Source organism: Neophocaena asiaeorientalis, unplaced genomic scaffold (genome assembly GCF_003031525.2).
Source record: "Neophocaena asiaeorientalis asiaeorientalis breed wild unplaced genomic scaffold, Neophocaena_asiaeorientalis_V1.1 scaffold633, whole genome shotgun sequence".
Classification (NCBI taxonomy): Eukaryota; Metazoa; Chordata; class Mammalia; order Artiodactyla; family Phocoenidae; genus Neophocaena; species Neophocaena asiaeorientalis.
In genome coordinates this window covers 604121-615672 of record NW_020173395.1, presented here as the reverse complement: position 1 = coordinate 615672, position 11552 = coordinate 604121, and the positions used below count along the sequence as shown (strand labels likewise).

The 11552-nt window shown below is 49.4% G+C and overlaps 1 protein-coding gene across 1 annotated transcript in view; it reads left to right on the top strand.

The window, feature by feature from the left end:
* Window positions 1-6748: 6748 nt before the first annotated feature.
* The window catches only part of CUNH8orf74 (chromosome unknown C8orf74 homolog), a 25253-nt gene continuing 20449 nt past the window's right edge, over window positions 6749-11552 (top strand). The window contains exons 1-2 of the mRNA XM_024746940.1: window positions 6749-6817; window positions 8299-8491. Coding sequence (XP_024602708.1) covers window positions 6770-6817; window positions 8299-8491 — 241 coding nt within the window. The 5' untranslated portion in view covers window positions 6749-6769. The remainder of the gene's footprint in view (window positions 6818-8298; window positions 8492-11552) is intronic.

Sequence of the window (11552 nt, the reverse complement as noted above, 5' to 3'; positions counted from 1 at the left end):
GTTGCTGCCTGTCTCTATCCTGGCTCATCATGCATAATAGATGTCTGTGGCCTTGGAAAAGGTAAGGAATGGCAGTGGGGCTCCTCGCAGCCCAGCGAGGGAGGCCATTCTGAAGTGGCTCTGACACACCCCTTGGTCCTCACTGCCCCCCACCACTGAGGACCTTCCTCGATGACCTCTCCCCAGACCCCAGCTTCCTCCATCGTGTCCTCTGCCCCAACCTCCTGGACCGCCCCCCAGGTCCCTCACCTCTCCTGCCTCTGAGGTCCTGCCACTCCTTTTTTTTCCAGCCAATGTGCCCTCATCCCAGGCAGAAAGGTTTTGTTGCTATGGCAGGAGGGATTGACTGCCCACTCTCTTCCTTGCCAACAGAACCCCACTCTTTGGGATTGAATATTGAGAGTCCAGCCACTTTCCATGCACAACCATCTAGCGATCATGTAGCCTCTGTCCTCAGCTCCAGCATTCCCCAGGGCCATCTTTCCACAACCAAAGAGGCTCATTAAAAGCTATTAAAAAAAATCCCTCCCCAACAGGCTACCCCTGGCTCTAAGGCTAACTTCCACATTTCTCGTTCCCACGTTGAAATTAGGGCTGTGTGGTGTGATGTGGTGTGAAATTCGGGTCTCAGCTTTCCGTCAGGACCCCACACCCGCACCTCACCATTTTCTATCTTATCATCCACCCACTTCCCCGGGCTTAGGAGAAGGGCTCTCCCAACCTCCCCTGCCCAGCTAACCTACCAGACCCCTCCCCTCTCTGCACCGAGCTGCAGTTCCCTGTTATTCCCACTCTGTCTCTGGCAGAGCCATTTCCTCCAGGAAGCTGTCCCCATCTGGACTGGGGTCCCCTCCTCTCTTCCCTCACAGCCCCCTGAGTGCCCTGTCATCCCATTTAGATGGCACTGCTTGTGACTTGGTCTGCTCCTGCCTGAGACTGGGAGCATCTGAGGGCAAGGAGCGTGTCCATCCATTCAACAAATACACATGGAGTGTCTGCCGCATGCCAGACACTGTTCTAGGCACAGCGTCCCCATGGTGAGCAGAGCGAAGCCCCTGCTGTCATGGAGATTACGTTCTCGTGGGAGAAGACAGACACATAGTAACTGATAAATGTCAGGAGGTCATTAAGTGCTATGAAGGAAAAAGCAGAACCAGAGGCTAGAGAGAGAAGGAGGGGCGGCCCTTGGAGAGGCAGGGTGAGGGGAAGCATCTCTGAGCATGTGACCTGTGGTCAAGGCTGGAGTGAAGTGAGCTGGCCAAGCAGACACCTGGAGGAGAGCCTCCGGGACAGAGGCAAGAAAAAGTCTACAAGCCCCAAGGAGGAGTGTGCCCCGAGGCTTAGAGAGTCCAGCGGTGCGGGTAAAGCAAAGGAGAGCGAGTGCGATGGGCTGGGTGAGGGAGTCAGGGGCCGTGTCAGAGCAGACATTGGAGGCTGTCTCTGCATCCTTTCACACTGTTAGCAGGATGGCTACTCTCCCATGCTCCATGAACCTTCTTGGAGTGAACGAATGAACGAACGCTTGGAATCTAACATGCTGAGGTGTCCTAAAAATGACCTCTGTCCACTGTGTATCTGCCCATCCCTCTAGGGGTCCTTCCCCAGGGAAACAAAGGGTTCCCACCTGTCAAAGGGCTGCACACTCACAAAGGTTAAATCTGCCTTCCGAGAAGTGTCCACAGTAGGGTAGACTCGTTTCATCAGGATCATTTGTCCTCAGTGGGGCTCCTTTTATGTTAATGAGCAGACTTCCCGTCCTCCCCAGCCCTGGAAAAATCTCCCAAGATGACTGCCTGACTGTCCCTTTCTCAGGGTCCTGCCAGGAAGTTGGACGTGCAGCTCACACTGGTGACCAGGGGACATATCCTGCAACCTGAACGCCTCCACTTCCTGGTTCTGGCAAATCGCTTTACTTGTGTGAGCAAGAACGTTTCACGGCCTGGTCCATCTCATGACCTGATCTGACCCAACTAGAGGTTCAGAAATTAGTCTCCATACACTGAGAGATTGAGTGTAGCTACACGTAACTCTAAGCCCAAATAACAGTGGCTTAAACAAGATGGGGGTGTTTTTTCCTTTCACATCACAAAAAGTCCTGAGGTCAGTACTCAGAGGCTGGTACAGCCGACCTTGGCTATCATCAGGGCCCTGGGTTGGGATTCCCATTCACATGCTTGCAACACGACTGCTGGTGCCCCGGCAATCATCTCTGCATTCCCAACTGGAAGAAAGAAAGGGGCAAAGGGCAAAAGGGCTTTTCAAAGCCTGGAAAACATATGCAAGAGCTGTGTCACATGGCCACTCCAATTTGCAAGGTAGGCAGGGAAATGTTTTTCAGCTGTATACATTGCTGTCCCTGGGAAAATTGAGCCCCTACTGGTAAGGCTAGGGGAGAATAAATATCAGACAGACCACAAAGATTATCTGCCAGGATCCACTTCTTGAGCTACCCATCAACCACAAATACTCTCCTTCACATTCACATTCATGTCCACTAGGGGCAATGCCCTCCTTTCCATCATGTATAGATGTGGTCCCTGTGGCCCAAAGTTCTAAGAACTAAAAATCAGAGCCTGCGCTAGCACAGAAGGTAACTGTCGTAAAAGCTCCCATCAAGTAGAGAGAATAATGGGAAGCCCACAGCAGTCATTGGTCCACGGCAATTATGGGAAACTCTGGAACAGAACCAGTGGGGTCTCTTGGCCTTGGCCATGGTCTTTTGTCCTCGGTTAACCAGCCTGGCCAGTTGCTTCACCCTCTCCCTCTGGGAGAATCTCCCTTAAATATTTTCCCCATTGTTCTCCCCTCTAGAAGGCTCTTTCTCATCCATTTTCCCCCCCAGCTGCATCTCTGAACAGTGTTTGGGAGGATAACTTTCGATAGAAATTCACAGCCCTTAAATCCCGCCTCTTGTTTGGGTTTGATGCTCAGGAATAGTTTTAGGGATTTAAGAATCATAGGATGTTGCAGGTCAGGCTGGGCTTCCGATGGCAAATGTCTCTCTCAAAACTTAGTTGACTTTGGTTTTAATTGCTTCCAGTCCATTCCATGTGCAAATAACCACATGGAACCAAAAATCCTATCAAAATGTAATTTTTAGGGCTAAAGCTGCTTGCCTTTTTTTTTTTTTGCGGTACACGGGCCTCTCACTGCTGTGGCCTCTCCCGTTGCGGAGCACAGGCTCCGGACGCGCAGGCTCAGCGGCCATGGCTCACGGGCCCAGCCGCTCCGCGGCACGTGGGATCCTCCCGGACCGGGGCACGAACCCGTGTCCCCTGCATCAGCAGGCGGACTCTCAACCACTGCGCCACCAGGGAAGCCCCTATGTGGCTTTTATATGGATCTCAAGGGAAATTTGAGAATGTCCCTCTTAATGAAAGAACACTGGGTGTGGCCAAAAGGAGTCAAGTGCCTAGGAAAGTTCTGCCCATAGCCTGTTTTCATTCTGTCAGTATCACTTCGTGATGCTTCCAATCATTCAACTGGCAAACATCTACTGAGTGCCGGCCACCATGCAGGCCATACACCAACCCCCGGGGCCCCAGGGGTGAAGAAGACATTGCCCATGCCTTCATGTGATCAGCAGGCTGGACGGGGAGGCAACTGTTCAGTAGAAAGGTGAAAGGCCACATCATAGGGTCATGACAAAGATAGTCACAGCCATTCAACAGGCCGTGGAGCATACCGTGGCACATAGAGTGGTGAGCAAAAGTCATCGATAAGAGGAAATGCCTTCATGTCTTACAACCTAGAGGAAACAGGCACCGAAACAAATCATCAGAATGGTTAAGTGAACACATAACGTGCAAAGTGCTGCTGGTAACGCGTTCAGGGCTACCAGACTTGTCACAGGGACCCGGGAAAGTTTCCCTGGGAAAGAGACGATTAAGCTGATACCCGAGGCACCAGAAGGATGTAGGAGTAGAGGAGCTTCCAGGAAGAGAAGCAGCATATGCAAAGTTCTGGAAGGAGGAGAAGAAAGGGCTGGAGAAGAAAGAAAGACCCCGATCACGGAGGGCCTTGTAAGCCCCATGAAGTCTTCGGGGGCTACTCTACAAACAACCGTTGAGGGTTTTGAAGCAAGAAATTGACATAGTCCATTTTTAAGTATCTATGTATCTGTGTGTGCAGAGAGAGGGAACGATATAACCCTATATAAAATAAAATTCAGAGATCTTAAGCAAGCCGGTTATACCAGAATAACCAACGCTCCAAACAAGATACAGAACGTTATGATCACTCTAGCAAGTTCCCCCTTGCCAATTTCCAGTCCATAAGCAGATTTTTGTTTACCCTGGTGACAGTGTGGAGAATAATTGTTTGGGGTCTTGGTATGGTAGTACGTAGGCAAGAAATGATGGAGGCCTATCCTTGGGTTATAGTGATGGGGGTGGAGAGAAGAGAAGGGACCCGAAAATATTTAGGAGGTAAAGTCGGCAGAACTTGGAGTGACTGGGAAGGAGGAATAGGGGGAGGAACAGGTAAGATGACTCTCAGGTTGCTGGTTTGGGCAGCGGGAGGAGCACTGAATCAGCCTGGGGGAGAAGAGGGTCTAGAAGGCTTTCTAGAAGTGCTGACACACAAGTGGAGCTTTGCAGAATCAGTAAGATTTAATTAGGTGATCGGGGGTTAGAAGTGCATTTCAGGAAAGGGGATCGTAAAGGAAAAGCTCAGGGACGATCCTGGGAATGAACACAAATTTGAGCACCTGGATCTAGCCTCGCCTGAAGCACACACACTGAGACATTTTGGTTCTGTGAAACAATAGATCCTCACTTGGTCTAAGCCAGTTTGAGTTTCTGATGAAACAAAGAGAATTGTGACTTACAGACCACAAGGAGAACATTGAAAGGGATGGGAAAGGAAATGAGAAGGGGCTCTAGGTCTGGGACATCAAGCCCCATCGCAGCTCTGGGACCCCAGACTTAGGAGAGAACTCAAGTAAGGGACATCACCTGAGAGTCCAGGCATGGTGGCCATCCTGTAGGCCCTACTCCAGCATTGCAGGCTGTGACAGTTCCTGCTGGGCAGGCCCGGACTTGGAGACTCACCCCCTTGGACCACTGCATGAAGACTCTCTCTGGCAACACTCCCCAACACGAATCAGCCCCGGAGACCCCTGAAAACCTACCAAGCAGCATAACTTCTCAATCATCCATTTCTGGGGAAAGGCATCAGCATACCCCGAGCTGAGACAGAGGATAGGGCACTTCCATTACCTAAATCCGGAAGAAATACATCGCTTCTATGGACAGACATCAATGTCATGCACTGTGTAAAATCTCTCACGAATATGTGGCCTGTGAACCTTGAGGACATTATGTTAAGTGAAAGAAGCTGGTCACACAAGGGCAGACACTGTATGTTCCACTTACATGAGGTCTTAGAGGACTCAGATTCATGGAGACGGGAAGCAGAATGGGACTGTCAGGGGCTGGGGGAGAGGAAAGGGAAAGGTAGTGTTTAATGGTGACAGTTTCAGTTTGGGGAGTTGGGAAACTTCTGGAGATGGATGGGGGTGATGGTTGCACAGGAATGTCAATGTACTTAATGTCACTGAACTTACACTTAAAAATGGTTAAAAAAAAAAGTAAATTTTATGTTATGTATATTTTACCCCAATAAAAGAATTAAATTTTAAAAATAAAAAGAGGGTACATGGGATGACTCTTGAAGACGTTATGCTAAGCAAAATAAGCCAGTCATAGAGCACAAATATTGCATGATTCTATTTATATGAGATATCTGAAATAGTCAAATCATAGAATCAGAGCATAGGACGGTGGTTGTTAGGGGCTGACGGGGGGAGAGGCGGATGGGAAGTTGCTGATCGATGGGCATAAAGTATCAGGTGTGCAGGATGAATAAGTTCTAGAAATCTGCTGTATAGTAGAGCGCCTGTAGCTCTATTGTACACTTAAAATGTTTTGAGGGTAGATCTCGTGTTGTGTTCTCACCATTAGAATTTTTAAAAAGGATACATGACCTAGAAAGACAGGAGGTTGTGGACAGAACCCTGGATCATGGCGACATGTAAGGGACCAACGGAGGCAAGGAGGTCTTCACAGAAGGCAGAGAAGGAATGGGTGGAGAGACATAAGATCATTCAGGAGAGAGTGGCTCGTTAGAAGCCAAGAAATAAACAAATGTTCGACAGAAGCATGGGCCAGGGATGGCAAGGACAGAAGGGGACAGCGGCATAGCAACTACACATTGCAAAGGGACACACTTGGTCCATTCGTTCCCTCCATGAGATAAACAGGAGTGTGAATGTTGCTGAAGAGGGAATGGGTAAGTTTTCCTGAGGGGCCCCAGGGATCCCCTCCCCCTCCCCTTGTCCCTAGTAATCAGCGGGAGTGGAACAAAGTGACCCTAACCCAGGTCGTCCCAGCGGCAGGAGAGGCAGCAAGGGCCCTGAAGTAATACGGCCATGAGGACAAGAAAGGTGGAGTCACACGGCCGACGGGAATGATGGCTCTGAGTGGTTGACGTGGCAGATGCTGGGACCTCCGTGAGCGCTCACTCATGGCCAGGACCCGCCCCCCACCCCCGGCCAGGCCCGACACCAAAGAGCCTGGGCAGGTACCAGTGGAGGCAACCCCAGGACCAGACAGCTCAGCCAGCGGCTCCCCCAGAGCCCTGGGCTTTCCACCCTGAGGCTCCTCTGGGAAAGCCACCTCCAGGTGGGTCTTCATGACCTCACAAAGCACCCTCAGCCTGAAGCTCTGTCAGTCCTGGCTAGGTCTCCTAGCAACTGGATGTAGAGGCCATGGCACTCCTGACACCCCAGGGAGTGAAAAAAGTCTTCCAACTTCAGGTGAAGAGAACACGTGACTTTTCAAAGGGAGCGTGCTCAGATTGATCTAAGAGTGAGGTGTGTCCTCCGAGGGACCCCTGGACAGGATCTCCTGTCCCAGCACGCCAGCTCTGAGGCCCGCCCGCCACGGGTGTGTGCCCGGGGGATGCCAGGCCAAAGTCTTCCCAGCCCTTGGAGCTTGGGGCTATTTTCCGGGCCTGATGCAGCTGAGCCCGTGCGGAGGGACAGAGGAGGTGGGCATGGAGGCACTGTGCCCCGCCCCCCGCACTCCAAGGAGGGCCTGGGAGGCCCCAGGGGCTCGTCACAGGGGTGCCACCTTCACCATGAGCTCCAGGGCCCTGTGAGCCCTCTGGGATTGTACGCCAATGTGTGGAGGGAGTGTGTGTGTGTGATTGTGTGTGTGGTAGAGGGTGGGGTCTGTGTCTCTAGGGCAAAGAAGGGGGCAGATTTTGATGGTTTCTCAGAACCATTTCTGAGGCCGGAAGGCATGAGCAAGGTGGGCACCTGCGGAGTGAAGAGAATCCAGCCTGCAGGGCCCGGGCCTCTGAGCTGTCCACAGAGGGGTGTCCGGGCTCTGCTGCAGACCTCGGGCCAGCTATGTGCACAGGTCAGCCTCTGACCGGCAGCCTCAAACTGTTGGGGAAGCCCCCGGCCCGGGACCTGTGATTTCACCACCTTCCCTGGATCTTCCAGCCAGCTGTCCCATCAGGTGCCAACCTAGGGATCTAAAAGGGCTGCAGGGGTGGAGAGAGGAGTGACCAGGGGCTGAGACAAGGCTCTGGGCCTTACTCGGGCACCGTCTTCCCTCAGTTCCCCCTCCCCGCACCCCAGGGGAGCTCCAATGTTTGGTGGTTGCCCACTTCATGCCACACCTTTTCTTACCCCCTCCTTGAAAGGCACTTGATTCTCCTACATGTGTCGGTGTGATCTCTAAGAACCTTCTGGAAGGGCCAGGCGAACTCTCAAGTAAAATGAATCCTAACCTACAGAGGGGAATAAGAGGTACCCTGACCAGTCTCTATCGCCTAGCTTCACCAAGCAAGACACATTTCTCTGCTAAAGCATTGCATCTCCAAACCTCTTCTTGGCCAGTCATTTACACTTTAGTATGAATTTCATGATCAGATCACCATCTCTGGAGCAGTTAGTTGGGAGTCGTCTCAGAGGAATGTCAAATTTTGTTTGAGGGAAGGGGAAGCAAGGATCATAATAATTCAGGACTTGAGGCCTGCTGGAGGTGTAGAAACCTGGAACTGCAGCAGCTAGCATGAGAACACCCAGAGGAAGGAGCAGTGCTAGAAAGGTGAGGGAAACCTGTCCAGAAATGAAAGATGAATTCTGCCCAAGCTTACCCCCATTCTGGGTCACACTTCAGGATGCTGGGGAGCATATGCTGGGCCCCCGGTAGCGTTTTGCCCAGTGACGATGGCATCCTGATTCCTCAGTCTCATCCGCCACCCCTCATATATCATGCCCTGCAGAAAGCAGAAGGTCGGGAGCACCTACGGAGACTGTTGAACTGGGAAGAGTTTGACGAGCTCAGAGACTCCCGCAGAAGCATCCTGCTGGACACCCTCTACGAAAGCATCATCTTCGCTGTGGGCAAAGGCTTCCCCTGGGTGGAGGTGGCCCAGGTGGTCAAGTTCACAGAAGAGCTGCTCAAAGAAACCAAAGGTACGGGGCATCCAGGGCAGGAGTCAGAGAGGCTTGGGGAGGACACACAACCCCAGGAGCTCTCCGAGGAGCCTGGAGCCCCTTCCTTTTTTTCCCTGGCATTTAGCCTCCTTGTGTGCTCCCAAAGAGGGGCCCTGTCCAGATTTTCTGGAAAGTGGAGCAAACAGAATGTCCTTGCTGAGTCTTAACCCTGATCTCCCTGGTGGAAACTCTTGCACCATGCCAAGCTGTTCACAAAGCAACCAGGGGTGTTTGCTTTTCAGTCAGTCATTTACACTTTAGTATGAACTTCATCATTAGACCCATACCTCTGGGGCAGCTCGTAGAGAGCAGTCTCAGAGGGAAGTTAATTTTTGTTTTAGAAAAGAGAGAAGGAGGGACCATAATTTAGAATTTTTGTTTTGTTTCTGCTTAACATAAATGTGTCACTGTTCTGCTTAAAGCCCTTCATTGACTTTTCACTGTACTCCTGAGAGACTGCAAATTGCTCCCAGCAACAGCTCTTGCTCTGCTGAGTGTCTTGAGGGAATCCTCTACAGGCGTCAGCTTGCTGGCAGGGATGGGGGAACAACAGTCAGGTTATGGAGGGAGCATCTCTCCCACCCCTACCCTGCGTTGGGCTTCAGGAGAAGAGGGTAAGCATCTCTCCCCATGATCCGTGGCACAAGGGGATGTGGCCACATCTGTCCACCCCTTAGGCTCTGAGTTGCCGATTCATCCATTGAGCAAATCCATGGCCACCATCGTCGTAATACTCAGCCAAGAACCATCAGTAGGTGCTAAGACCAGCGGGTGAATGCTTGACGGGAAATGGGGTATTTACACACTTCCCAAGAACCTCACTGATTGCAAAGGGGAAAAGAACGCTTTTACAGTGAGGTAGCCTGGCAGACACCCCCTTAATCAAATGATCCACCCATAAGAGGACACAGAATACTCTGCCGCCTGACGGGATGCAAAAGAATTAGCCAGCCTCCGTCTGTGATGGTTCTAGCAAAGACTCAGAACATGATGTCATAAAAAAAAAAAAAACACTCCCAATTAGGGGCACTGCACAAAGTCCCTCTCCTGTAAGCTTCAAAGCATTAAGGTCTTGAGAAGCAAGGAAAGATAGAGGAACTGTTCCAAACTGAAAGACACTGAGGTGACGTGTCCACTAAACACGACAGGTGATCCCAATTTGGGTCCTTTCGCTGTAAAGCATGTTCTTGGGACAGCTGGAGAAACTTGGGTCAGGTCTTGGGATTGGACGGTAGTGACGTGTCGACGGTGCTCTCCGGATTCTGGTGGCTGTGGCTATGAATGTCCTTGTGTGAGGAAATGCACACGAAAGGATCCTGGAGGGTGGGGCATTAGGTGGATCACTTATTCTTTAAGTAGTTTGGGAAATTTGTCTTTGTACTATTTTTTTCTAGCTTCACTGAGATATAATTGACATACAATACTGTATAAGTTTAAGGTATGCAACATGATTTGATATATGAATAGATTGTGAAATAATTACCACAATAAGTTTAACGAGCATCACCTCACCTAGTTACATTTTTTTTTCTTGTGACGAGAACTTCTCAGGCCTACTCTCTTGGCAACTTTCAAATATACAGTATGGAATTGTTAATTATAATCACCATGCTGTACATCATATCCCCAGGACTTAATTATCTTATAACTGAAAGTTTGTACCTTTGGCCACCTTCGCCCATTTTGCCCACATCCCAACCCATGCTTCTGGCAACCACCTATCTCTTCTCTACTTCCATGAGTTCAGTTTTCTTTAGATTCCACATGTAAGTTAGATCATACAATAGTTGTCTTTCTCTGACTTTTCTCCCATACCATAATGCCCTCAAAGTTCATCATGTTGTCACAAATGGTAGGATTTCCTTCCTTTATGGCTGAATAATATCCCTGTGTGTGTGTGTGTATGTATGTGTGTGTGTACACACATATACATATATATATATACACACACACACATATATAGTATATATTCACATTTTCTTTATCCATTCGTCTGTCAATGGATCCATGGGTTGTTTCCATACCTTGGCTATTGTGAATAACGCTGCAATGAACATGGGGGTCAGATATCTCTTCAAGAGTGATTTCATTTCCTTTGAATATATACCCAGAAGTGGGTTTGCTGTATCATGTGGTAATTCTATTTTTAGTTATTTAAGGAACCTCCATACTGTTCTCCATAGAGGCTGTATCAATTTACATTCCCACCAACAGTGCACGAGGATGCCCTTTTTTTCCACATCCTCTCCGGGGCTTGTTATCTCTTGTTTTTTTGAGGATAACCATTCTAATAGGTATGAAGTGAGATCTCACCGTGGTTTTGATTTGCATTCCCTTACGATTAGTGACGTCGAGCATCTTTTCATGTGCCTGCCGGCCATCTGTATGTCTTCTATGAGAAAAGGCATATTCAGATACTTTCCCCATTTTTATTATTTTATTTTTAATATTTTACTATTCGGGTGTTTGCTGCTGAGTTGTATGAGTTCTTGACATATTTTGGATACTAACCCTTTATGGGACATACGGTTCGCCAATATTTCTTCACATTCTGTAGGATGGCTTTTAATTTTGTTGATCATTTCTTTTGCTGTGCAGAAGCTTTAATTTGATGCAGTCCCACCTGTTGATTTTTGCTTTTGTTGCCTTTACTTCTGGTGTCATACCCCCCAAAAAAGCATTGTTAAGATCAACGTCAAGGAGATTTCACTGTTTTCTTCTAGGAGTTTTATGGTTTCAGGCTGTACTGTTTTTTTAATAGACTGTATTTTTTAGAGCAGTTTTCAGTTCACAGCAAAATAGAGCAGGAGGTACAGAGATTTCCCACAGAAACCCTGTCTCCACACACTCACAGACTCCCCCGTTGTCAATATCCGCCTCCACAGAGTGGGTACATCTGTTCCAGTCCATGAGCCTACACTGATACATATCACTCAAAGTCCATAGTCTACATTAAGGTTCCTCCTTGGTGTTATGCATTCGAAGGGTTTTGACAAATGTATCATGGTGTGTATCCACCATTAAAATATACAGAATGGGA